The sequence below is a fragment of the Somniosus microcephalus genome, chromosome 8 (genome assembly GCF_052327205.1).
Source record: "Somniosus microcephalus isolate GS21.2 chromosome 8, FLI_Smic_1.0, whole genome shotgun sequence".
Taxonomy (NCBI): Eukaryota; Metazoa; Chordata; class Chondrichthyes; order Squaliformes; family Somniosidae; genus Somniosus; species Somniosus microcephalus.
The window spans coordinates 240,838,829-240,864,646 of record NC_140994.1 but is presented as its reverse complement, the minus strand read 5'-3'; the positions used below and the strand labels follow the sequence as shown (position 1 = coordinate 240,864,646).

General features: G+C 45.8%; 1 protein-coding gene across 11 annotated transcripts in view; it reads left to right on the top strand.

Annotated features, from left to right (window-relative positions):
* Positions 1-25,818, top strand: part of LOC147114196 (prolyl 4-hydroxylase subunit alpha-2-like) — a 153,825-nt gene that overhangs the window by 123,373 nt on the left and 4,634 nt on the right. For 8 of the 11 annotated variants that reach the window (XM_085995859.1, XM_085995857.1, XM_085995855.1 and 5 more), the window contains 4 exons: positions 2,433-2,492; positions 2,567-2,632; positions 15,032-15,100; positions 23,950-24,046. In XM_085995859.1, coding sequence (XP_085851985.1) covers positions 2,433-2,492; positions 2,567-2,632; positions 15,032-15,100; positions 23,950-24,046 — 292 coding nt within the window. The remainder of the gene's footprint in view (positions 1-2,432; positions 2,493-2,566; positions 2,633-15,031; positions 15,101-23,949; positions 24,047-25,818) is intronic. The other 3 variants (XM_085995852.1, XM_085995851.1, XM_085995856.1) reach the window with 2 other exon arrangements.

Genomic DNA, 25,818 nt, shown 5'->3' with positions numbered 1-25,818 from the left:
AGGGCGGCGTAATGGCGCACGGATCCCAGGGACGCAGCCTGTGCGGAAGCATACCTGGGATTACGTGGTCCTGGTCCAGCAATCAGGAAACAGAATTAGATTTGACATCATTTCAGAAGGGAATCCCATAATCAGATTTAATGGAATCCCATAATCAGATTTAATTACAATTTACAGGATTGGAATTTAATTCCTAATTAGCTTCATTCCCACCAACTTCACTACATCTTAGTTCTGTTAGTAAAAAATTAATTTTGCTGATAATAATTATCAACATCATTAAAATCCAATCTTTGCAGAAACAAGAAAAAATAATTTGATACAATTAAACTATCCGTATTCTGAGATGAAAATGGTTAAAACATGCCTGAGGTATCCCCTTACGCTGATGCAAACAGGCCCTGGACCTGTTTGCATCAACCGTAACATTTTTGTACACAATTGCTGGGCAGTTGATGGGCAAATAGCCCAACTCTTCACCAGCAATTGGTTTTTCTTTGGCCGTGCGGATGATCTGTCAATGCGTACGTTGACAGATCACAAGTTCAGGATAGCGCATGTGGAAATCCTGAACTTGCGGGCCATTTCAAAGGCGGTATGACGACCCACTGCAAATTCTGGCCCAAAGTTTATGTTGTTCAGCTGAGCTGGCAATGCAATCTGAGTGTTTCCCAAATTGAAATGCATCATTTGAGAATTAAATATGGAATTGACTGATTCAGTCTCCCAGAATACCCAGGACACTCGTAGAAATATGTTTAATCTCCCAATGTCTCAGCTGTCAAGTGAAACTTCAAAAGTATTTTTTCTTGATTTCAGATGAGCTCTGTGATGGCTACTAAATCACAGAAATCTCACAGTACAGATAGAGGCCATTTTGGCCCATCGAGCCTGCACCGACACACATCCCTCCCAATCCCCGGAACCCCTACACCAACACATATCCCACCCTATCCCCGTAACCCCACGCATTCAATCCCCCCAACACCAAGGGTCAATTTTTATCATAGCCAATCAACCTAACCTGCACATCTTTGGACTGTGGGAGGAAACCGGAGCACCCGGAGAAAACCCACGCAAACACGGGGAGAATGTGCAAACTCCACACAGACAGTCGCCCGAGGCCAGATTCGAACCCGGGTCCCTGGCGCTGTGAGGCAACAGTGCTAACCACTATGCCACCGTGCTGCCTTTGGGAAATCTAACTAGGTCCCTTATTTTTAGCTTATCACAAGGACATTAAAAATCAAGAAAGCTATGGTTCTGTGTGTGTCCCAGTCCATAACAAATTCTAGGAAATTTAGCTCATGTTGGGTTCCGTAAATTTTACAAGAAATCTCCAAAGATCCAGGAAATGAACTGCTCTTATTTAAGAATGTTAATCCATTGCATCTGTGTCCAGGTGATGCCTGGGAATCATAAGGGGAACAGCTACATTCCTTGGCCTAGTTGCCTTGAGAGTCTGTGAATAGAATAACCCTGAAAGGAGTTTTGCAAAAACCTGATTATGATCAGTTGCCTTCTCCCGTGTCAAGGTATGATTGAATAGTAATTTAAAACAGTATGCTGTGAGATTGAGGAAAGGTCATTGCATTCATGGAGTCAGTCTAAAGTATCTTTAGCCTCCACCAGTCCAAGTGCCTATCATCAGCTGCAGGGTACTGGCTTATGCTTCCAAGTAGATGGTTGAATAAAACCTAGAGTTGTGATTGGCTGGCATCCATCTATTCATGGTATTGATTGACAAGTTCAAAATCCTTAACTATTCTGAGTAAATGGAAGAAAAGAAAATCTATTAGAACACATAAATTCCTGTCAACGAAACAAAGATGTTAACCCAATATAAATGATTTAGCCCCAACCATCTACTATAGTTCATTGCCCTGTCTGAGTGGCTCGCACCTTGGAATAGGGGACTCTAAAGCCCTCAGCATTCATTTCGTTGGTTCCTTATTGCTGTGCTGCGGCTGCTCAGTCACACAGTACTGAGTCATTGCTTAATTCCATTGCCTATTTACATTCATCGATTAAACTTTTCATTGGCACAAATCCATATAAAAGTTGGAATAAAATGTTTCCATTGAAAGCACCTTTATTTGAGAAAATTCGGATTGAACCTACTCGGGCCTCCATTCCTGGTAACCTTGAATTCATTCCTTGTTTTACATCTAGACATTTCACTTTCTTGTAACAATGCTTGACCGAAACCTCCTTTTGTACAAGGTGAAGAATAGGAATCTGTCTCCATTCTGCTAATGACTGCAGCCAAGACCCAATTCCACAAATATAGGCCTGTTCAAAAATAGTAAACCAAAAAGTCGAATACAACTTTTTGTTGGGATTTGTGTGGTGAAAGCAGCTGATGAGGGTTTAAAGCCTTAACAGGAAGAAATCCAGGATAAATTTGTTTCTTAAAATAAAATCTGTTGCAGCGCCCATTCGACAGCAACCTTGCGACGCAGGGGAATAGACTAGCCACGTTTCTAAATTATGTAAGTACCCGTGAGTGCTCATCCGTGGTGCGTGCTCTTGGTGTGCGTGTATTCATTCTCATTTCGTTTTATAGAAAGATGAACCTGATGCTTTCAAAGAATTAGGCACTGGAAATCGCCTTGCCACTTTTTTAAACTATGTAAGTATATGTGACAGTCAGCTGGGTAGGAGGTACGCTTAATAACTGAATGGGTCAGCAGGTAAGCTAATGTTCTCATTCTCGACCCAGCCAGTATATCTTCGTGGCTTCTTGTGCTCTTCAACGTGAGAGGAGCTGAAGATGAGGAGGGATGTTCCTGTTATGCCGCCTGGATATATTGGATCATCTGGGTGCAGTGTAAGGAGGAAAAGCAGGCACACCCGTAAGGGAGCCTGCCCAAGTTTCCATCTGTTGACTCAAAATGAACAAAAAATTGATCACGCTCCATTGCATACGTGTGACTCTCTCCACTCTGTTTCCTCTAAGCACTGTGCCCCCGACAATCCAATATGGATGTTCTTAACAGCTGGAAAATCTGTCCCTATATTTCTATATTGCATCCAGTGATGGTGCCAAATACTTTCTGGATGGTATTAACTCAGTACATTGTAAGGGAACTACATTCCCCTAGCCCGCTAGCCAAAGCCCAATGTGTGACTTGTCCATTTGAACAATTTATATTTATATACAGCACTCCTCTCATTTCAGAGTGGTTTACAAATGGAACAGGTAGACACCCAGTCAAACATGAAGGAATATAGGGCGTAGGGCCAAAGGCACAGTTAAAGGGACAGGTTTCTAGGAAGCCTTTGAATGCATGGGGAAAGGTAGTAATGGAAAGTGGTTTTGCAAATGAATCCCAGAGGTAGTGGAGCAGAGGGAGGAAGAAATGAGAGTTAGAGGAAGGAAGGGTGCAGGCTGCGACATAGCACTAGAGAAGAATCCTCACGTAGGGTGAAGTGAGGTTTGTGTGAACACCATCTATCTACTTAACCTCTGAGTTGGGATTTAACAGTGTCAGAACTTTAGAGTTATAATGATAGAGTTCTACAGTACGGAAAGAGGCCATCGCTCCCGGTCCAGCTTTCTGAAGAGATCCGCTTAGCTGCCCCCCCCCCCCCACCCTTTCCTGCTCTTTTCCTACACCCTTTTAAAATAGAATCAGACAATTGATTGAGATCCTCATGGTGACCTTACCTTGGTCATTTGCCACCAGCAGTACCTGCACGAATACACCGCCTACAAGCAACCAACAGCATCGAGGATTGGAACTATACGCCTCCGACAGTATCTGGGACCCGAGTTTTCACGGGTTCCAAATGCTGTCAGCGGAGGCAGAGCAAACATGGACCTCCATTTCCGTTGGGTCTCCAATTGGTTCAGCGGGGACTGCCAGCACACTACAATGTGGGGAAAAAAGGGGAGAGCAGCACTTGGGTCACTGATCTCCATTTGAGTGCAACCCCCGTCCCCAGCAACATAAAACAATATCACGAACCATCAGAAAAGAACTCCCTTCTGTTTGGTCTGAATTGAAATTCAGGCTCCAGTTGAGTGCTACATGTTAGTGTAGCACTCAATCCCGAGGGATTTTATTACTGTTATAATGTTAATCAAATAACTGATTGTGCCGATTGGCATCAAGGCATGGATATATTGATATCAATAAATAATGAATGATCTGAGTGGTTTACCTCCTGAATGCAGTCTTCCAAACATCCGTTATCAGTGGAAAGGATGTTAAAATTTCAGTAAATCAAGTTTGAATCATTCCTGTCTCCCTATTCTCTGCAAGTTTTTACTTTTAGGTAGCAACAGTGTCCCAACTGAAGAAAACGTTCTGTATTAATGTTTAAAGGTGGCTTGCTGGTGTTGGAATATTGACTGTTTAGTGGTCATATAAAAACATCCACAACTACATTAATGTTTGCTCAAACTCGCCCTGTTTGTGTATTTTTAAAATTTGTTCCTGGGATGTGGGCGTCGCTGGCAAGGCCGGCATTTATTGCCCATCCCTAATTGCCCTTGAGAAGGTGGTGGTGAGCCGCCTTCTTCAACCGGTGCAGTTCGTGTGGCATTTGTGTGGGCCTGAGTGCTGCCTTCCCCTTTTTTCCCCATCTTGTAGTGTGCTGCCAGTCCATCAGTACAGCCCAGTCTGCCACTCAGAGCGACCCAAAGCAACATTGTGTACAATATTCCAAAGCACAAGGAGCCACCATCGGTTTACTTAGCATTCTACTTTCTTTTGCTTTGAGCTGATTTTAGAATACTGTTGTTGGTCACATAAAATCAGTAAATGTCGCACTTTTTTATTGAGTTGTCAATGTGGTGCTGCACTGGGCTACTTCTGTATGTCATGGGAACCTCATCCATGTTGGAAGGCCAATGGAGGAGTGAATTAAAGGCTTTTAATGAGACACAATTCTAATTATATATTTGTAAATGACAGATTGGTGGTGGAATGCTAATGTTCATGATTCCACCATCACTCCCAATTTTATATTCAGCAAAACCATAACTTCCTCTGCATTATTTCCCACCTTTGATTTTTTTAAATGTTACCCATCCTTCAAATACGCGATTAAACTAAACCCCTGTTCTGTGGCTCAGATGGCTATTAAGTCCGTGGTTTTCCGCGTTGGCACTCGCCAGCCTGTGATTTTCCTACCCATTAGTGAGTAGTCGGGCAGTCGAGGGCTGGTGAACGCACAAGTGGAAAACACCAGCTTAAAGATCCACTGGCAGTCTTTGAAGGATGTGCCAGCTGAATTCCTCCTTCTACCAATAATATGAAAAGCAGATTCCTTGGCCGCTCATCCCAATGCTGTTTGTGGGACATCGCTGCTGCGGAATGGTTGCCATCTTTGCCTACATTACAGTAGTTGCTGCACAACTCCAAATGAAAAGAAATATGCCAATATACTTTGACCGTGATAAGTCACTGCACGTATGCCGATATTATAATTTAAAGATCCTCCTCTTCATTAAGCCAACATATGTGTACTAGCATTGGAAAGGTGGAAGAAAAGATTTGCAGCACTAAAGCTTGATGAAAAGTCAAGGCACAATAGTGCTACCACACTCCTCAGTGCCATGCTGAAAGAGAAAGATAGGGACTTTACCTCAGAAGATGGCGAGCTAAAGATGCCTTTAATATTTGGCGCTCGGATCGTGGGAAAGTGGCCTCTGTGAACCAACCTGCCACATTTACATCACTAAAACAGGCTGCCTGTGAAAATAGTTCTGGCAATGTGTATGTGTGAAGTGCCTGGACATGGCTGTCCCACATACTGAACTACAGAAGTACTAATCTAAAAGTACCTTACAACAACGCGGTCAGTGAACTCAAATCCACGTGGTCAGGCTGAGTGCAGTTGCCAACTCTTCATTCCATGATAAGGAGTGTACCCTATGCACATGTACCACATCATGTGCACATCTGAGGCTCATGCATGTGTTCTGACCCTGCCCCCCACCCCCCAGAGTGTTGTTTTTAATTTGCAGCAGTTAGAATAGAGGACACAGTGACAATTCCAGTAAACCCACAATAAATGTGCTCCAGAGACCAAGAGTGGATGCTGATGCTGGCAAACAAGAGTCCTTCTTTAGACCATTTCCAGGTCAACACATGCAAGTTATGTATTGCTCACAAAGAAATCCAATGCCAAATAGTGTGGTAATGATTATTTATGGTAGGCTGTCCGATTTCTTTGAGTTCTTTTATGTTTGGGGGATTCAAGCTACACCCTTTGTGGGGTGACGTCATCAGCAAGCTTTTGCCCACCTACTTGAAGCCTCACCTTTGGAGAGGTCTAGTTGATGCTGCATCTTCACTTCAAGAGGTTATGGTGAAGGTGAAGTAATTGCTCGTCATCTAATAGGGGACCTTCCCCTCACTTTTACATTTCAGTTTTTCTCTCTCCATTGCAACTTTTCTTTTGTCTCTTTTAATACTGCTGTAGTCCCTGCACCTCAGAACTTCCCTTTTCTACTCCCCAAACACACTATCTTACACTCTCCCTGTATCCTCACTGTCTCGCAATTAGTCTCATTTGACTCATTCTTTCTCAGGAGCTCAAAAATGATGGAACTCCAAACCACCCTCAGCCTTTTATTTCTACTGCAGTCTTCAGGAATTTAAAAGCTTGGGTTGGGGGTGGGGTGCGCAGTGGGTGGAAAACTGACGGTAGTAGACCATCCTCCCGTTGACTTCGATGGAAAGAAAAATTGGGTGAGGTATATAACAGCTGGCCAATCCGCCACCACTAGTTTATCACAACAACAACTTGCATTTATATAGCGCCCTTAATGCAGTAAAACGTCCCAAGGCGCTTCACAGGAGCGTTATCAACCAAAATTTGACCACGAGCCACATAAGGAGACATTAGGACAAGTGACCAAAAGCTTGGTCAAAGAGGTAGGTTTTAAGGAGAGTCTTTTGGAAGGAGAGAGAGGCAAAGAGGTTTCGGGAGGGAATTCCAGAGCTCATGGCCGAGACAACTGAAGGCACAGCCGCCAATGGTGGAGCGATGGTGAAAATCGGGGATGCACAAGAGGCCAGAATTGGAGGAGCGCAGAGATCTCGGAGGGTTGTAGGGCTGGAGGAGGTTGCAGAGATAGGGAGGGGCAAAGTCATGTCGGGATTTGAAAATAAGGATGAGAATTTTAAAATCAAGGTGTTGTCGAACCGGGAGCCAATGTATCACCCCCGCTGAAGTTGAAAGTTATCCCCTTGGTGTCACTAATCCCTATTTCCTGATGTTCTTTCCTTCCCTTTCACTCTTTTCAGACCTGGTGGTATCCTGCACTAAGAACCCTGACCTTTATTTTCTCAATGAAAAGTAACTCTTCCCACTAACCCTTTGTGCTGTGAACTGTTTTACTGTGGGAGAAAGAAGTGAGAGAGAAAGATTACATAGAATTACAAAGATTACTTAGAATTTACAGCATGTAAACAGTCCATTAGGCCCAACTGGTCTGTGTCAGTGTTTATGCTCCACACGAGCCTCCTCCCACCCTACTTCATCTCAGCCTATCGACATATCCTTCTATTCCTTTCTCCCTCATGTACTTACCTAGCTTCCCTTAAATGCATCTATGCTACTCTCCTCAACCAGCACCACTGTGGAAAAGACTTATGAAGCACTTTGGGAAGCAAAGGGTTAAGCTGCCCACACACTGAGCTTTGCATTTAATTGCAGTCACACAGATTTACAACAAAGATACCAGTTCTAGTTGTTTTTCCTGGAAGTTGAATGTAACCACTTGAAAAGGTCCATGTGCTGGTTCACATTCTGCAGAAATATCACAATGACTGCTGTTGCCTTAGCTGCTTGTTAAACCTGCAGTTGGTTAGGATGCTGATAAAATCAAACGGCTGCAAGTTCACATAGTCAGCCTGCCCTTTTTTATTTAACCTGCGCCTTTCACTATCCGCATTTCCCTGCCCCATATAAGGGAGCCAAAGGTCTCTCTGCCATTGTAGTTTGCTGTGTGGCAATCTCTTAAATAAGGCCTAGCTAATAGAGTAAGTTGTTTTCTTTTCCATTTTCCACCGTCTTCTCCAGAAGGTGCTGACGTTTGCTGGGCTACAGCTCCACGGATTCAAGCAGCCCTTTGTAGGAATGGTCATGACCTAGACAGTTACCAGTAGTCTGTTCGATCATGGAAAAGGGCAATAGAGCTCGATACTGTTCTCACCTGACTTCCTCATGCGCACTTTCTGACAGGGGTCCGTGTTTAGCGATCATGAATAGAAACCCGGTGTGATTTTTTTTTCACCCTCATCCTTCCTAGCTAAGGAGTGCTGAGGCCAACTATAGCAACCCAACTGTTGCTATAATCAGCTTAAATCAGCTACCCCAGCAAGCAGTCAACACCTTCAGAAAGGGAGGAGAGTTTTTTTTAAATTACGGTTTAAATATCCATCCAGCTACACAAGCTGCCATTGTATTCAGTTGGTGTGATGTAAAGGAACACTATTAATAGCCATGCTGAGGCTGATGTAAATATTCTTTCCATATTAATGTTACTGGGTCTGCTGCTGAAACCCCCATCCATGCCTTTGTTACCTCTAGACGTGACTATTCCAATGCACTCCTGGCTGGCCTCCCACTTTCCACCCTATGTAAGCTTGAGGTCATCCAAAACTCGGCTGCCTGTGTCTGAAATCGCACCAAGTCCCGTTTGCCCATCACCCCTTGTGCTCGCTGACCTACATTGGCTCCCAGTTAAGCAGCGCCTCGATTTCAAAATTCTCATCCTTGTTTTCAAATCCCTCCATGGCCTCGCCCCTTTAGCCTGTAATTTCTTTCAGCCCCACAACCCCCCCCCCGAGATATCTGTGCTCCTCTAATTCTGCCCTCTTGATCATCCCTGATTATAATCGCTCAACCCTTGGTGGCCGTGCCTTCTGTCGCCTAGGCCCTAAGCTCTGGAATTCCCTGCCTAAACCTCTCTGCCTCACTACCTCTCTTTCCTCCTTTAAGACGCTCCTTAAAACCTACCTCTTTGACCAAGCTTTTGGTCACCTGCCCTAATTTATCCTTATGTGGCTCGGTATCAAATTTTTTGTCTTAAAATACTCCTGTGTAGCGCCTTGGGATGTTTTACTACGTTAAAGATGCTATATAAATACAAGTTGTTGTTGTTGTTGGATTCCAACTCCCTGTAGCTTAATCCTCCAAAAGGGAAACTCGAGTGGAATTACCCACAATTGCCGCCTTTTCCCAAGATTCTCCCTGAACTGAAATGAGCGGAATGTGGTGGTAGATGACACTGGTAAATGAATCTTAACGGCTTTCTGGTTGAGAGGAAGACACATTTTCCTCTTGTACTACTGAGCTGGTGATTCAGGTCATGCAGGGTGAAGCGTTGAATAATTGTTAGAGCGTTTGATGTTAAATGTACAGAAGAGATTTACTAGAATGGTTCTAGGGATGAGGGATTAGAGTTACGTGGGGGGACTGGAGAAGCTGGGGTTGTTCTCCTTCGAGCACAGAATGCCAAGAGGAGATTTGATAGAGATGTATAAAATCATGAAGGGGGAAAAATTCAGTATTGCCCCGTTTGGGGTGCCACTATCGGCCGTGCGCAACGTTTAGCGCCTGGCGCTAATTATCGCCTCCGACGGCAAACTTGGCTTTTATCGCCCCTGGAGGTGATTGGAGCGCTAAATCAGGCGCGTCACACCTGTCTTAAGGTGCAAAGGCCGAGGAGCGAGGCGCTACCTCAGAGTGCTGGTGAAGCAAGGAAGGGCAAATCAAAATAAACCTGCAAAGTGCTGCTCAGTACTCAAAACTCCTTCACACAGCATTGAATCTCTCCAGAAGTCTCTCTCTCTCAGGATGCGTGGTGCAAAAATGTCACCGACAAAAAAAGGCAAGAAGCAGTCGCCTGTAAATAGCGCTCCCCTAGTCCCTTTCTGACAGCATAACGCTCCCCTCAACCAGTCGTTGCTAGCGGCAGGCGGTAAGGCAGGGGGCACCACTCAATATCCGGTCCGGGGCGCTACCGGGGCATTGCGCACTCGACTGACGTCACAATCTGCCGGCGCAGGAGATCGTGGCGGTAGTGTTTAGCGCCGCCACAAAATGTCTAGTTAATTTCGAGAGCGGCGCAAACATCGCCGCGCCCGGACGCTAGTTGCTTTGCGCCCCATTAGTGCCCTCTTATGGCGCTAACGAGAGGCGCAAACAACTGAATTTTCCCCCCGAAGGGTTTAGATAGAGTAAATAAAGAGAAACTGTTTCCAATGGCTGAAGGGTCGATAACCAGAGGGCTCAGATTTAAGGTGATTGGCTAAAGAACCAGAGGCGACATGAGGGAAAATCTTTTTAAGGAACAAGTGGTTAGGATTTGGAATGCACTGCCTGATCGGGCGGTGGAAGCAGATTCAATAGTAATTTTCAAAAGGGAATTGAATAAATACTTGAAGGAGAAAAATATTGCAGGGGTATGGGGAAAGAGCAGGGGGAGTGGGACTCACTGGATTGTTCTTCGAAAGAGCTGGCACAGACTCGATGGGCCGAATGGGCTCTGTAGAAGGGTTTCGACCCGAAACGTTGACTCTATTTCTCTCTCCACGGATGTTACCTGGCCTGCTGAGTTTTTCCAGCATTTTCTGTTGTTATTTTGGGCTCCTTCTGTGCTGTACTGTTCTATAATTCTGTGATTCTCTCTGCTTTCCTCCTCCCCCACCCCACCCCACCCCCGATGGTTTCTTCCAGACAAATTTCTCCGGTTCCTCCTGAATAAATCCTTCTCAGAAAGGCTTTACTGGGACTGTTTGGTTTAGCTGATTGTTCACTCCTTTTGGTTTCAACCAATTCTCCCAGCAAATTGAAGGCTAATCAGAGAAGAGAGCCTAATAGTCAAGTAAGTAGAGGAGAGCACAGTGAAGCATAAAATAGCGAGGAAAATTAAGGTTTGGTGAGTTTAAGCCACTTAATGAAGTGTCGCATTCCCACGTGGCGGAGGGGGTCGCGGGAGGAATGGTTCGTGAATTCAATGATGGTGTAAATTTACCACCCCCCTTGTCTAATTATGAGAGAGCATTAATGGTGATTGTGGACAAGTCACAATGGCAGGAGGAGAGGGGATTGCAAACACCCTGAATGGAGGTGGCAGAAATTCAGATCTGTTGAAGCAAGTGGGGCAAAAGGCATGTGGTAATTGGTGTCTTTTGATGAGGAAATTACTACATGTTGGCTGTACTCAGCAGGCACTTGACCTTTGTGATCCCACCCTTAAGATTTTTGACTCTTAAATTCTATTTTTGCATGCTTTATGCTGGTATTTCTGATAACATGCAAGATAATATTTACAATGTAATTTGTCATCTGGGCTATAAGCTGATTCTAATTTGATCATTTTTCTCATTGCATGTTTGTGCATCAGTACCTGTGGCTTCTTATGCCCAACATGTTTAACCGTTTTTTAATGTCATTTTTCATCTTATTATCTTTGTGCTGAATTGACACTGCAGCAATGGAGATAAAAAGGCAAACAGCAATTGCTGGAGTCTGGAAATAAAAGCAGAAAATGCACAGTGGGCAGTCAGCGTCTAAAAGGGAAAGATAGGTTTGTGTATTGGGTAGCACCTTTCATCTGGTCAGCTAGAAGAATCCCCTTTAAAAGACTAACCAGGACATACCCCAAAGTACAAAGGGAGGAGGGGAGAGGAGGACTACAGGTCGAGGTGAAGAGTTGACATCCATTTTCACAGTGAGGTAGTGTCTGTCGCATTGTGCAGCTTCCCTTCTGTTGTAAGGTAATGACTTACTCACACATTTTGACTTGTATTTGTGTAACAACAACTTGCATTTATATAGCGCCTTTAATGTAGGAAGACACCCCAAGATGCTTCACAGAAGCATAACAGATGGAGATTGACATGGAGCCAAAGAAGGAGATATTAAGAGGGGTGATCTTGGTCAAAGAGCTAGGTTCTAAGGAGGGTTTTAAAGGAGGAAACAGTGACAGAAAGGTTTAGGGAGCGAGTTCCAGAGCTTAGGACCTAAACGGCTGAAGACATAGCCACCAATGGTGAGGTGAAGAGAGGGGAGAATGCATAAGAGGCCAGAGTTGGAGGAACACCGTTTTTGGAGGGTTGTAGGGCTGCAGGAGGTTACAGAAATAGGAAGGAGTGAAGCCATGGAGGGATTTGAACACGAGGCTGAGAATTATAAATTCAAGCCATTGCCAGACTGGGAGCCAACATATATCATCGAGCACAGAGGTGATGATTGAATGGGACTTGGTGCCAGTTAGGATATGGGCAGCAGAGCTTTGGATGAACTCAGGTTTATGGAAGGTGGAAGATTGAGGTCGGCCAGGCAAGCATTGGAATAGTCGGGTCTGGAGGTGACAGGTATGGACAAGGATTTCAGCAACAGATGGGCTGAAGCGGGAGCGGAGGTCGATGATATTACATAGGTGGAGGTCTTGGTAAAGGAGAGGATATGGGTTTGGAAGCTCAGCTCAGGGTTAACTAGGATACCGAATTTGCAAACATCCTGAATCAGAAATGACCCCTTTTGATCCCTACCTTTTCTCCTCTCCCCTCTTTGTTCTCTTGGTTGTGTCCTAACCTATCCTCATTTGTCCCATTAACGAGCTCTCCAGTTTGACCAGGTAAGCTCTGATAAAGACTTACAGCCGAGCAATTATCTTAAAAGATTCCGATGCTGACCATTCCCTGTGCTTTTCTAGTACTTTCTATTTTTTGATACTGTGTACTAACTAATTTTTAATTTGAAAAGGTTTTTCGCTCACATGGAGGGTAAACACCGACACAGACTAGTTGGACCGACTGGCCTGTTTTCCGTCTTGTAGTTTTGATGTGTTCTGAGTAGAGTACTGCGAATATTTTTTGAAGAGCTGTGGTTTCATTGTAAAGTGGACATCATTTTTAATCATAACATGAAAACTTGCCCAGAACCCATTCGTGGAAAATGCACGGAGTAGATGCTCGTTAATTGTGACTTTCACTTAAAGTGGGGTCTTTGCTCAGGCACTGAAATCATTCATTCTGCATCCTGACAGTCTCCCACTGTGCGTTGATACCAGTAGAGATACCGTTATGATGGCTGGTCCAACAGTTGGATGAATGGACTATTTTTTCTCACTGCGTAGAAAGGTCCCATTTAAGGGGTGTTTACTGCAATGTTCTTCCAGCACTCAGAGTTACTCTTCAGCTTCTTTGTGTAATGTCTAGAGCTTTGTTGTCCTGTCAATGTTCACTGACTGTCCTGTTGGCTGCTCAGTGCCAGAAATGTGCTATATCTGTTTCATTTCATTACTTCATGCTTTTAAAAAGAATGCAACATTTTAGAAATCATTGTCATGTTTACAATGTCTGATATCAACACGTCTTAATGCATCATTGAAGTGTTCTAAATACACATAGAAATTTATTTTTAACAGGCTTTTTATTGAATTCAACAAAGCCTACATGGGTTATGATAAATTATCCAGTAACACAGTGCCTTCGGTTCCATATAGTGCGGATTATAGTAAACTCCTGTAGATTTTGTTTGAGTTACTTATTGAAGGGCGAGAGGGTCAGAATCTTTCTTTTGTAGACGGAGCCTTGGGTTGGGGGAGGACTTGTGGAGTATGTCATTTCTCAGGACACTGATGTGAATAATGGGAAGCAGGGTTCTCTGGTCATAGTGCCCTTTGAATTTAACTGAACCAAGCACTGGCCAAAGCCCAACCATGATTTCTTACAATGGTCGAGCTAGTCATGGTGCACTCAATCTGTCTGAATACATGCCAAAGGTCAGTGTGCCATTGTTAGTGGCATGGACCATGTATGTGCAGCCAGTATTTGTAACCTCAGTAAGTAAGATCCTATAACCCAGTGAGTTGATAACATTTGTATGCCTGTGTCTTGGGCTCATATTTAGATACTAAAGACCAACCACTGTTCCATGGAAACTCATACCATGTTGCCACAGCGAGGAACAAGCACATAAACACATCACTGTTCTAGTTCCACCTCCATAGTTCTGCAATTAAAAACTTATCATTTTTAAGCTAAAGTCATAGGGTAAGGGAGAGAAAAGCCCATTTGGATTCATGCTTCTGAACCCTATCCAGTGACCCTTCTAGAGTGCGCGTGTGCACCCACGCTCATTTTGTGAGGACAACAATGGCCTTGGCCGCTGGTTAGTCTGGCCACACTCACTACCCAGACTTCCACATGAAGAATAGAGATATGCAAGGCACTGGCAGCTGCCCTTGGAACCATCTCCAGCAAGGACTCAATGCCTTAGAGAGGGTAAAATAAAACTGATGGAGGAAAAAAGACTGATTTAGGACGGTGCCAGGCCTTAAACCACTAATGCATAGTTGCCATGGCTGTGGGTGATGGTGGTTTATCCTCGTCTCCACAGAACTTTCAACCCTAACTACGCTGCTGTGTAGAGTGGAAGCCAGGCACCCCCCCCCAATTTAATACGAGGCGATAGGATCATTGCTGGGCCATTGTCGCATGTTTCCCTAGTATCCAACTGAAGAGTGGCCTTGACGGAACCCTGCAGTGGTACTCCTGCTCACTTTCCGAGCCACAGGAGCTGCACCAGGTGGAGCCAAGGGAGATGGGGTGGGGGGCGGGGAGAGGAGGGTAAGCAGCGGGATTCATACCTACATTTAAAAAGTGAGAAAATAAAAACAGAAAACACCACTACAGGTCAGTCAATGACAGCGAGTCAAACAAAAATTGAGGGCCTTTGAAGATGAGATACAAAGGCAGGAGTTTGAGCCGCATCCTCTTGAACCATTTGTGGAGTCATGCTGCGATGTTGCTGCGTTCTAATCCTCTATGGTTTTTCACATGTGGTACACTGCTTATGGTGACATCGATTGTTTGCAGCTTCGGTCCCCGTAACTGCTGGGTTATGTTGCATCAGCTGCATGCATTTTAACATATAAAAGTGATTGTCTCAATCAGGATTTCTGTAGCTTCAGCTGCATTCAGTTAACATGAAAGCAGCCTCTCTGAATACTCAGCTGCACAATATTTACAAATCTGTTTGCAATTCTGTACACCAGATGAGTGATGTCCCAGCAGGAGGAGCCACAGTATTTCCTGACTTTGGTGCTGCCTTACACCCAAAAAAGGTAACTATTTACACAAGATTTTTTTATTGCCTGTTATTGTTTGTTTATCTTTCTGTACTTGATTAAGTGAGAAGCGAATGGATCAGTGGTGTCCTGTCAAATCTGAAGGAAATTTCATTGGCTATAGTCATTTATTCTTTTCTTCCTTCAATAACAAAAGTGAAAGTTTTCCACAGTTTTCATACTAGGCCCAAGCCTGGTAAAGCCCATCTCACCCTTCGAATCTGGACCTCTGCATATTCCTACGGTTAGAGAGACCATGATCTGCAATGTGACTGTTCCTCACACCATTCACTGCCAAAAATAAAAGCTTGTTTGGAGATTGAGAAAAAAGACCAGAGGGAATGGCAAATCTTTTAAGTTTTGTGTTTTTGCTATTTTAAAATCTAAATCTAGAAAATGATTAACAATTCTTGTTTATTTTTCAATTCCTAATCGACAGAATTAGAACATAAGAACATAAGAATTAGGAGCAGGAGTAGGATATCCGGTCCCTCGAGCCTGCTCCGCCATTCAATAAGATCATGGCTGATCTTCGACCACAACTTCACTTTCCTGCCTGATCACCATTTTGTTTGATCCCACTAGAGTCAAAAAATCTATCTCAGCCTTGAATATACTCAAGGATTCGACATCCACAGCCCTTTGGGGTTGAGAATTCCAAAGACTCACAAGCCTCTGAGTGAAGAAATTCCTCCTCATCTCAATCTTAAATGGCCGACCCCTTTATCCTGAGACTATGCCCCCTAGTTCTAGATTTTCCAGCCAGGGGAAACAACCTCTCAGCATCTATCCTGTCAATCCCCCTCACAATCTTATATGTTTCAATGAGATCACCTCTCATTCTTCTAAACTCCAGAGAGTATAGGACCAATCTACTCAATCTCTCCTTAGGACAACCCTCTCATCCCAGGAATCAATCTAGTGAACCTTTGTTGCACCGCCTCTAAGGCAAGTATATCCTTCCTCAGATAAGGAGACCAAAACTGTTCACAGTATTCCAGGTGTGGTTTCACCACAGCCCTGTACAATTTTAGCAAGACTTCCTTATTCTTGTACTCCAACCCCTTTGCAACATAGAAACATAGAAGATAGGAGCAGGAGTAGGCCATTCGGCCCCTCGAGCCTGTTCCGCCATTCAATGAGATCATGGCTGATCATCCAAATTCAGTACCCTGTCCCTGTTTTCTCCCCATACCCCTTGAGCCCTTTAGCTTTAAGAAATATATCTAACTCCTCCTTGAATATATTTAATGAATTGGCCTCAACTGCCTTGTGTGGTAGAGAATTCCACAGGTTCACCACTCTCTGGGTGAAGAAATTCCTCCTCATCTCAGTCCTAAATGGCTTACCCCTTATCCTTAGACTGTGACCCCTGGTTCTGGACTACCCGGCCATCGGGAACATCCTTCCTGCATCTCGTCTGTCCAGTCCTGTTAGAATTATATAAGTTTCAATGAGATCCCCTCTCATTCTTCTAAACTCTAGCGAATATAAGCCTAATCGACCCAATCTCTCTTCATACGTCATTCCTGCCATCCCAGGTCTGGTGAATCTTTGCTGCACTCCCTCCATGGCAAGAACATCCTTCCTCAGATAAGGCGACCAAAACTGCACACAATACTCAAGGTGTTTGCCATTTGCCTTCCTAATTGCTTGCTATACCTGCATGCTAACTGTGTTTCCTGTACGAGGACACATAAATCTCTCTGAACACAAACATTTAATAGGTTCTCACCATTTAAAAAATATTCTGTTTTTCTATTCTCCACCGAAATAAATAACCTCACATTTCCCCATATTATACTCCATTTGCCACCTTATTGACCATTCACTTAACCTATCTATATCCCTTTGCAGACTCCTTGTGGGAGAAATTCATTATAGCCCAGGAATGGGCGTTAACTTTAGAAAAGTTTGAGTGCCAGGCACTAATGCTTCAGATTGCATGCAAAATGTTGTCTCATTGCACAAAGAAAGGATTGGAGCGCTAAATCAAATGCTAATGGCCTAGCTCAGTGGCAGTAAACTTGAAGCGCTGACCAGTATCAGGTGCAGTCTAATCACAAGTCATCATTGCCACAGGCTCTTTCCAGTTCTTAAAGGGGAGGTTCATTGATGCTGCAGAACCTCATTCTCATCATTGCTGGCTATGCACCCATCTCAGCCAAATGCAGCAGGTCAAGGAGAAGGAACCAGACGACTCAAGCAGCCATAATGATGGCAGATCTATGCCCCAGGGAGCGAGCCCGCAGATTCTGCGATCATACATTGGAGGCATTGGTGTTCACAGTGGAAAGATGGAGGGTGGTGCTCTACCCGGCAAGTGGCAGGAAGCCCTTGCTGCAAGTCATCCGCACTGTGGAGGGAGGTAGGCCAGCATGTCTCAGGCAGCACTGTGGTCCCCAGGACCCACACATAGTCCAGGAAGAAATTTAACGACCTCACTCCGGTGATCAGGGTGAGTCAATGCTTCAACAAATGCTACATACCACCATCTGAACCTCAGTCTGCACACACTGCCCAAAGCACCACACCCCCAGCACTCACCCACCAACAACCTCCACCTACCAACACTCAACACCCACATCTCACACCTTGCACACAATGACAGCTATTCAACTATGGCAGGAACATCACCCAAACACAGTGCTCCATATTCACTCACACACTTTCCTTTCTCTTGCAGGCCAAGGTGGCTCATAACAGGAGTGCACAGGTGGGGGACAAGCCGACGCCCAACCACTGTCTGAGCTGGAGACTCGGGTGCTGCAGATTAAAGGGCACCAGGTGGTGGGTAATCTGGCCACTGGTGACATTGGCCCCCTTGGGGACAACAACAGTATCTTCATCCCTACTCCTTCTTCTCACATCCCACTTCCCCCTCACCCCAGAAGCCTTTTGTACTTTCCAGCTAATCATGCTGTATGCATGCCTTTCTCCCTGCCACCCTCCCCTCACCTTAACCCGACTCTTGCGCCTTTATGCTTTCAGATAATGAGCAAGCAGCAGAGCAGCCTGTCCCTGAGGATATCATAGAGAGCGAGGCGGAAGAAGAGGAGGACGAAGAAGACATCGCGTCACTGCATGTCTCACCCGCAGGCACCAGCTCAGATACTGGCACTACACACTCTTTAGAGGCTAGTATAGTAGCGGGATCTGCACAGGGTGAGGCACGGGGTGACGATTGGGCTGCAGCAAGGCCGGGAGGAAAGGGTTGCTCAGGAGCCAGCGCTCGGGAGAGTGAATTTGTGTGCGAGTTCTGCTGCACAGGACTCAGATGAAGACCTCGATGGGGAGGCCTTTAGATGAAGGGTGGTGGGCTTGCACACAGAGATGATAGGTGCAATGGCAAGGATGCCTGAGAGCCCCTCGGCAATGGTAAGAAGTGTGAAGGAGTCAGCCTCCAACATTGCACAAGGCTCTGTGTACACCATGTAGCCCATCATTTCCAGTTCTCAAAGGATGGTAGACTCCCAACGAGACCGTGGCGACCCACACCTGATGCAGCGTATGATGGGCGATCTGGCAGCTTCCATTGCAGCACAGGCGGAAGCAACACAACGTCTTAGTGCTGTAATACAGTCTATGCTTGGTGCCATCAATTCTCAGACTGTTCTCATGCAGTCACAAGCTCTGACTGCTGCCATCGTGGCTGGGTCTACCACTGTCGACCGGGGCTTTCATGGTGTTGTAGTAAGCCAGCAATCTGTGCTCAGCAGACTGGTAGGGATGCAGAGGTGCTGCCCTGGGGGAGTGCCAGTGGGTCAGTGGAGCAGGAACCTGCTGTCCTCTCTCAGGATGACAGCATTCCTGCTCCCAACGCTGCCATTCTGCCATTGCCCTTGTCGCTGTCTGTGATTCATCCAGCCCAGACTGCTGCCGCCCATGCTGAGGTGGTGCAGTCTACAGCCGGGCCTTCCAGGCCCAGAGCTGGGCGAGAGCGTCCTGCGAGGCCATCTGAAGTCTCCCGCACGGACACTCAGCAGCCTTCCACCAGCCCTGCTGCAGCCACTGGGCCAACACTTCGTAGGAGCACTAGAGTAGGCAAAGGCACAGTAACGAGAGGCACTTAAGGATTGCACAAGGGTGAATTGTTAATGGCCCAGAAATTCAGGATGGGGGCTTCCCACTGGTGCAAGCCCCCGACCTGCACTTGCCTACTGCGTCGGCCGTTGAGCTGTGGGCCCATGTGGAATTGCGATCCTGGGCCTCCTCCAACTGCCGGCGCACAGTGCTTGCATATCCCAGGGGCGCAGTTAGTTCGCTGCATCCCCTGGGATCACGTGGGCCATGGAGAGCCAATGGTACCAGGGAATGCTTCATTCATAAGTTTGACAGGAAGACCTGTCAAACCTATAAATACTATAAGCCCCAAAACATCACTAAATCTTCAAATATTTTTTTTCAATCACATTTTTAAAATAAACTATAAATTACATGAAATAACTATTTTAAACAATTTAAATTTTTAGAAAATAAAATTATTTTTTCAACAGGGCTAAAAATAAACTTATCGTTCTTTAAAGTATTTAAAAATAATAAACCTCTGGAAAAAATGTTTTAATTTTAATTAATTTACCACTTACCTTGTAAAAAGCAGGCCTTACGACTGCTTTTTACATGTCTATCTTCTGGAGACTTACCTTCCCGGGAAAACCTGCAAAAAAAACGTAAGTTCTAAGCGCATGCGCTGCCTCTCCTGTGCATGCATTCCACCTCTTAACCCCTTCTTTCAAGGGAACGGAAGTGCCGGTTTCCCACGCATGCGCAGTGCATGCACGAAACCAGCACTTCCATTGGGCTTACGGGAGAGTACCCCATGCGTACTCACCCATGGAGACCCGAATTTCTGGGTCAATGTTGTTGTAAATATGTGTTCACTGATTATTGATAAATTTATTAATTCAGTTTGGATTATTTTGTGGTGTCTCTCATTTCAGCTTTGTGCTGTGTTGTGGTCTGTGACAGAGATGGAATGATGGGGATGTGCTAAGCAATGGGGATCTGGGGTTTAATTTATTGGAACCCCACAGTCTGATGAGGTGGTCACAGATTGCCCTTCCGGAAGGCCGATTGAGCGGCTGCCTCCTCCCTTGCTCCTGTTCCTCCTCCTCTTCCTCTCCCTCCTCCCGAGGTGGTCCTGCAATCCCTGCTGGCAAGGGTTGGGCCCTCATGATGGCCAAGTTGTGGAGCATGCAGCAGACCACCACAAAATGGGACACCCGCTCAACCGAGTACTGGAGGGCTCCTCCCGAGCAGTCAAGGCAGTGGAACCATTGCTTGAGCACCCCGATGGTCTGCTCGATGATGTTCCTGGTGGCGGCATGGCTGTCATTATGAGTGCTGTGCAGGAGTGTTGGGGTTGTGGTGAGGAGTCATGAGCCAGGTGGAGAGCAGATACCCCTTGTCTCCGACCAGCCAGCCGTGAGCTTGACGTGATGGCTGGAAGAGTGCTGGCACACTGGTCTGGTACAGGATGAAGGCATCGTGGCTGCTGCCAGGATAGCGGGCATTTACATTGAGGATTCACTGTCTCTGGTTGCACACCAACTGCGCATTAAGTGAGTGGTAGGCTTTACGGTTATGGAAGATGTCAGGATTGTTATGTGGTGCCCGCAAAGCCATGTGGGTACAGTCAATGGTGCCCTGCACCATGGGGTAGCCCGCTATCCTGGCAAAGCCACATGCACGTTCATCCTGCTTCTCTCTGGTGATGGGAAAGGAAATGTAGTCCCTTCTCCTACTGTAGAGAGCCTCTGTAACTTCCCGGATGCAGCGATGGATGGTGAACTGAGAGACATTAGCTATATCTCCTGTTGCAGACTGGAAGGATCCGCTGGTGAAAAAATTGAGGGCGATGGTGACCTTGACTGCCACTGAGCCAAATGCCACTGAGAGAGCCATGGTCACCCTGATTTGAGGCTCAAGGTCTGGTTGCAGGAGGTGGCAGAGTTCGGTGACCACATCCTTGCTGAAGCGGAGCCTTCTAATACACTACTCCTCGCTTAATTGGAGGTAGGAGAAGTGCTCTCGGAATACCCTCGGAGGGTAAAACCTCCTGCTGAGAGCCCTCATGGCCCTTCTCCTCCCCCTGGCCACATTTTGCAATCTTTCTCGCTGCCTCTGCTCCCTCCACCGTAGGTGCTGGAGGGTGAGATTGACTGCCAGTGCAGCCCCCATTAACGTAACCAAGTGTAGCACTTCGATATGTTGTGAGAATAAATGTAACTAACTGTTAGTAGCCACAACACTCCTCCTAATACTAAACAACCTTTAAATGACTGTGCAACAATTTAATTCAATGTCAAACTGACAAGTAAGCAGTGAAACAGCACTAACATGGCAGCTGTGACTCATTACTGAGGATGCCTTTAAATACCACCCCGGAACCAGCATCCACCTGCTTGACGCCTCCTCTCGCTGTCGGGGAGAGCCGCTAAGGTATGGGGCGAAAATGAATTTGGCTGATCGGGTGCCCAGTGAGCGTTACACACTCTGATGTCACGATCTGCCTGGCAGTGAGGTTCCTGGCGGTAACTGGTAGCGGCAGCTCAACGGGGTGGCCAGATTTGCCGTGCAGTGCTGGATTCGCCTCACCCCAGCGCTACTGCATCAGTGCCCTGTTAGCGCCCCTGCCAGGCACTAACAGGAGGCGCTAACCAACTGAATTTTACCCCGAGTGTCCTCCTCACAGCTTACTTTCCAAACCAATGAGCATTTTGGAAGGGATGCCAGTAGATGGCCAGTCACTGATTGAGGTGATGGGATTTGATCTTATTCACTAAGTAGTGGGAATACAACCCTTTAAGACAAAGGGTAGTGGAAATCTACAATTTGCTCCCCCCCCCCCCCCAAAAAAAAAAGCCTGTGAATGCTAGGACAACTGAAAGCTAGCATGAAGGTACAGCAAGCAATAAGGAAGGAAAATGGGATGTTGGCCTTTATTGCAAGGGGTTGGAGTATAAGAGTAAGGAAGTCTTGCTATAATGTACAGGGCCTTGATGAGACTCTACCTGGAGTACCATGCACAGTTTTGGTCTCCTTATCTAAGGAAGGATATACTTGCCTTGGAGGCGGTGCAACAAAGGTTCACTAGATTGATTCCTGGGATGAGAGGGTTGTCCTAAGGAGAGATTGAGTAGATTGGTCCTATACTCTCTGGAGTTTAGAAGAATGAGAGGTGATCTCATTGAAACATACAAGATTCTGAAGAGGATTGACAGGGTAGATGCTGAGAGGTTGTTTTTCCCTGGCTGGAGAGTCTAGAACTAGGGAGCATAGTCTCAGGATAAGGGGTAAGACTGAGATGAGGAGGAATTTCTTCACTCAGGAGGTTGTGAATCTTTGGAATTGTCTGCCCCAGAGGGTTGTAAATGCTGAGTCTTTGAGTATATTCGAGTCTTTGAGTATATTCAAGGCTGAGATAAATAGATTTTTGGACTCTAGACATATCAAGGGATATGGGGATCGTGCGGGAAAGTGGAGTTGAGGTCGATGATCAGCCACGATCTTATTGAATGGCGGAGCAGGCTCGAGGGGCCATATGGCCTACTCCTGCTCTTACTACTTATGTTCAAGACTGAGATCAATAGATTTTTCTTGGATAAGAGATATGGAACAAAAGATGGTAAATGGAGTTAAGGCACAGATCAGACATGATCAGATGGAAAGGCAGAACAGACTTTAGGGGCTGAATGGCCTATTCTTGTTCCTATGACTAAATTTGAAACCAGCAAATAGATGTAAAGCAAGGCTTTTAGCAGGTTATGCTATCTGGTGCCCATTCCATAGAAGACTCTCATTTCCAATGGCTGCACTGGATTTGAATCCAAGACGCAAAGATGAAAAGAAGGGGGGAGAATTTGGGTACCTTTGCGCCTCTTGTTAGCACCCCCGGATGCTGTTAATGGGACGCAAGTGGCTTTGCAACCGGGTGCGTGCTGACATTGACATGACGTCATTGCAGTGCGCATCGCCCCGGTAGCACCCCAGACCTGAAATTGACTTCTGCCCCCTGCAGCAGCGCCGGTCGAAAACACCGACAGCTGCAGGAGGTGTGCATCGGGCGGCCAACCGCTTCGGGGGTGATGATTAAAGGCAAGGTGGTTGAGGTAAGCAAAAAATATATAATTACCTTTCCTGTTGGTGTTTTTTTTTTCCGGGTTCCTGTCCGTGATCGATCAGCCCAGCACTTTGCTTCAGTGCTGGGCTGATCGTGCGGGATCACGGCTGCCTTGGTGGCCCAGGCAGCTACTTTTGATATTGCAGAGCCTGCAGCGATGGCCCTTCCCTTTAAGGGAGAGAAGGAGCCTTTGAACGTGGCGGCGCTGCACGGCCCAGTGCGTAGCGCTGCTGAAGTCTCCGGCCTGGTATTCAGGGTTAGCGCTCCAAGAAGGAAGTGGAGTGCTTGAGTTATCGCTCCAGCTCCCTCTTGGGGCGCTAAAACTGAATTTTGCTGTCACCGGCGCTAATTAGCACCGGGCGCTAAAATTTGCACCCAGGCGATGTTAGCACCCCAAAATGGTCGATACCAAATTTTCCCCCCCAAGGTCTTTTAGGACATGCTGCTGCCGACTATATATTGTGGAGATTTTCCTTCCCCTCCCCCATTGGCAGGGCTAGATTTGAATCTCGTCCCTAGCGATGACAAATGAAGGCTCCAGCACTGCAATTTTCCCTTGATCAAAAATGTGTTCCATTTCCATACTGTACTGGGAACCAATCTAAACCCCTTCATTTGAATTCTTTAAAAGAAAACACAAGACTGCTTCACCTTTACTCATAAAAAGCATTTTGTCTGTCTAATACATAAGGGGACAATTTGAACTTTGCTTCGTTATTTGCAGGGCACGGCAGTCTTTTGGTATAACCTTTTTAGAAGTGGAGAAGGCGATTATAGAACACGACACGCAGCCTGTCCAGTATTAGTAGGAAGTAAATGGGGTAAGGTCCTTACACTATGTGCTGCTGTTGATAGCCATGTGCCTGTCTGTTTATTGTGGTTAGTGGTGTAAAGTGAGTGAAGATAGAGCTCTCTATCTATTTACGTGTCTATGCTGCATCTTGGATTCTGTCAGAATGTGACGTGTTCTTTTTTAAATTACCTCTTTTTAACAATTTTTTTGGTGAGTTTTATTAACGGTTATATTCAGGTGTAGAGCGTCTGTGCTCGGTAATGACATTTATTTTGCATCTTTGGCACTCAGTGCCAATATCGAGCAGTCCCAAGTCAGATGTAAGAAAGCCCAAGTGCAGAGTAAAGTTCCCTGTACTCAGCCCCCAAAATGTGCCTTCACTCCAGCCTCAAGAGAACATTCCTGACTTCATCAACATATTTTTCTTTTCCATTTCTCGCACCAATCATCCATGTGTCCTCTGAGTGCAATGGACACTCTTATGCCAGTTTGTGAGCACTTTCCCGCTGTGAGCACCAGACCCACTAGGAATTTCATTTGGACTGCCCAGGTTTATCATCAGTTGACCTTGATCGCTGGCATGTCATAAGAACATAAGAACATAAGAAATAGGAGCAGGAGTAGGCCAATCGGCCCCTCGAGCCTGCTCCGCCATTCAATAAGGTCATGGCTGATCTGATCCTAACCGCCAATCCACTATGACAAGACTATCTCCTGAATCTAACAGAATTAGACACACGAAACAGGAGCAGGATCAGGCTACACGGCCCCTGGGCCCGCTCCGCTACCCACAGGGCCATGACCGATCCGAACCTAGACTCATGTCCAAATTCCTGCCCGCTCCTCGTAACCCTTAATTCCCTTTTCTTCTAGGAAACTGTCTATTTCTGTTTTAAATTTATGTAATGATGTAGCTTCGACAGCTTTTTGGGGCAGCATATTCCATGGACCTACCACCCTCTGAGTGAAGTAGTTCCTCCTCATCTCAGTTTTGAAAGAGCAGCCCCTTATTCTAAGACTATGCCCCCTAGTTCTAGTTTCACCCATCATCTGGAACATCCTCCCTGCATCCACCCGATCCAACCCCTTCACAATCTTATATGTTTCAATAAGATCGCCTCTCATTCTTCTGAACTCCAATGAGTAGAGTCCCAATCTACTCAACCTCTCCTCATATGTCCATCCCCTCATCCCCGGGATTAACCAAGTGAACCTTCTTTGTACTGACTCGAGAGCAAGTATGTCTTTTCTTAAGTATGGACACCAAAACTGTATGCAGTATTCCAGGTGCGGTCTCACCAATACCTTGTACAACTGAAGCAATACCTCCCTATTTTTATATTCTATCCCCCTAGCAATGAAAGCCAACATTCCATTGGCCTTCTTAATCACTTGCTGCACCTGCATACTAACCTTTTGAGTTTCGTGCACCAGGACCCCTTTGTACTTCAGTACTTTCCAGTTTCTTGCCTGTCACTGACATGCTCTTGATTTTAACCCTGTCCTGAGAAGTGAAAAGCCAGTGTGCTCCCAACCAAGACTAAAGGAACAGTCCTAAAAATTAATTCCCAGGATGTGAGCATTTATTACCTATCGCTAGTTTGATGAAACTGCGTGGCTTGCTCGGCCACTTCGGAGGGCAGTTAAGAATCATATATAGCCCAGACCAGGTAAGGACGACGGGTTTACTTCCCTAAAGGACATTAGTGAACCAGTTGAGTTTTTACAACAATTCAACAGCCTCGTGGTCACTTTTACTGATTCCAGATTTTTTTCAAAAATGAATACAAATTCTAAATC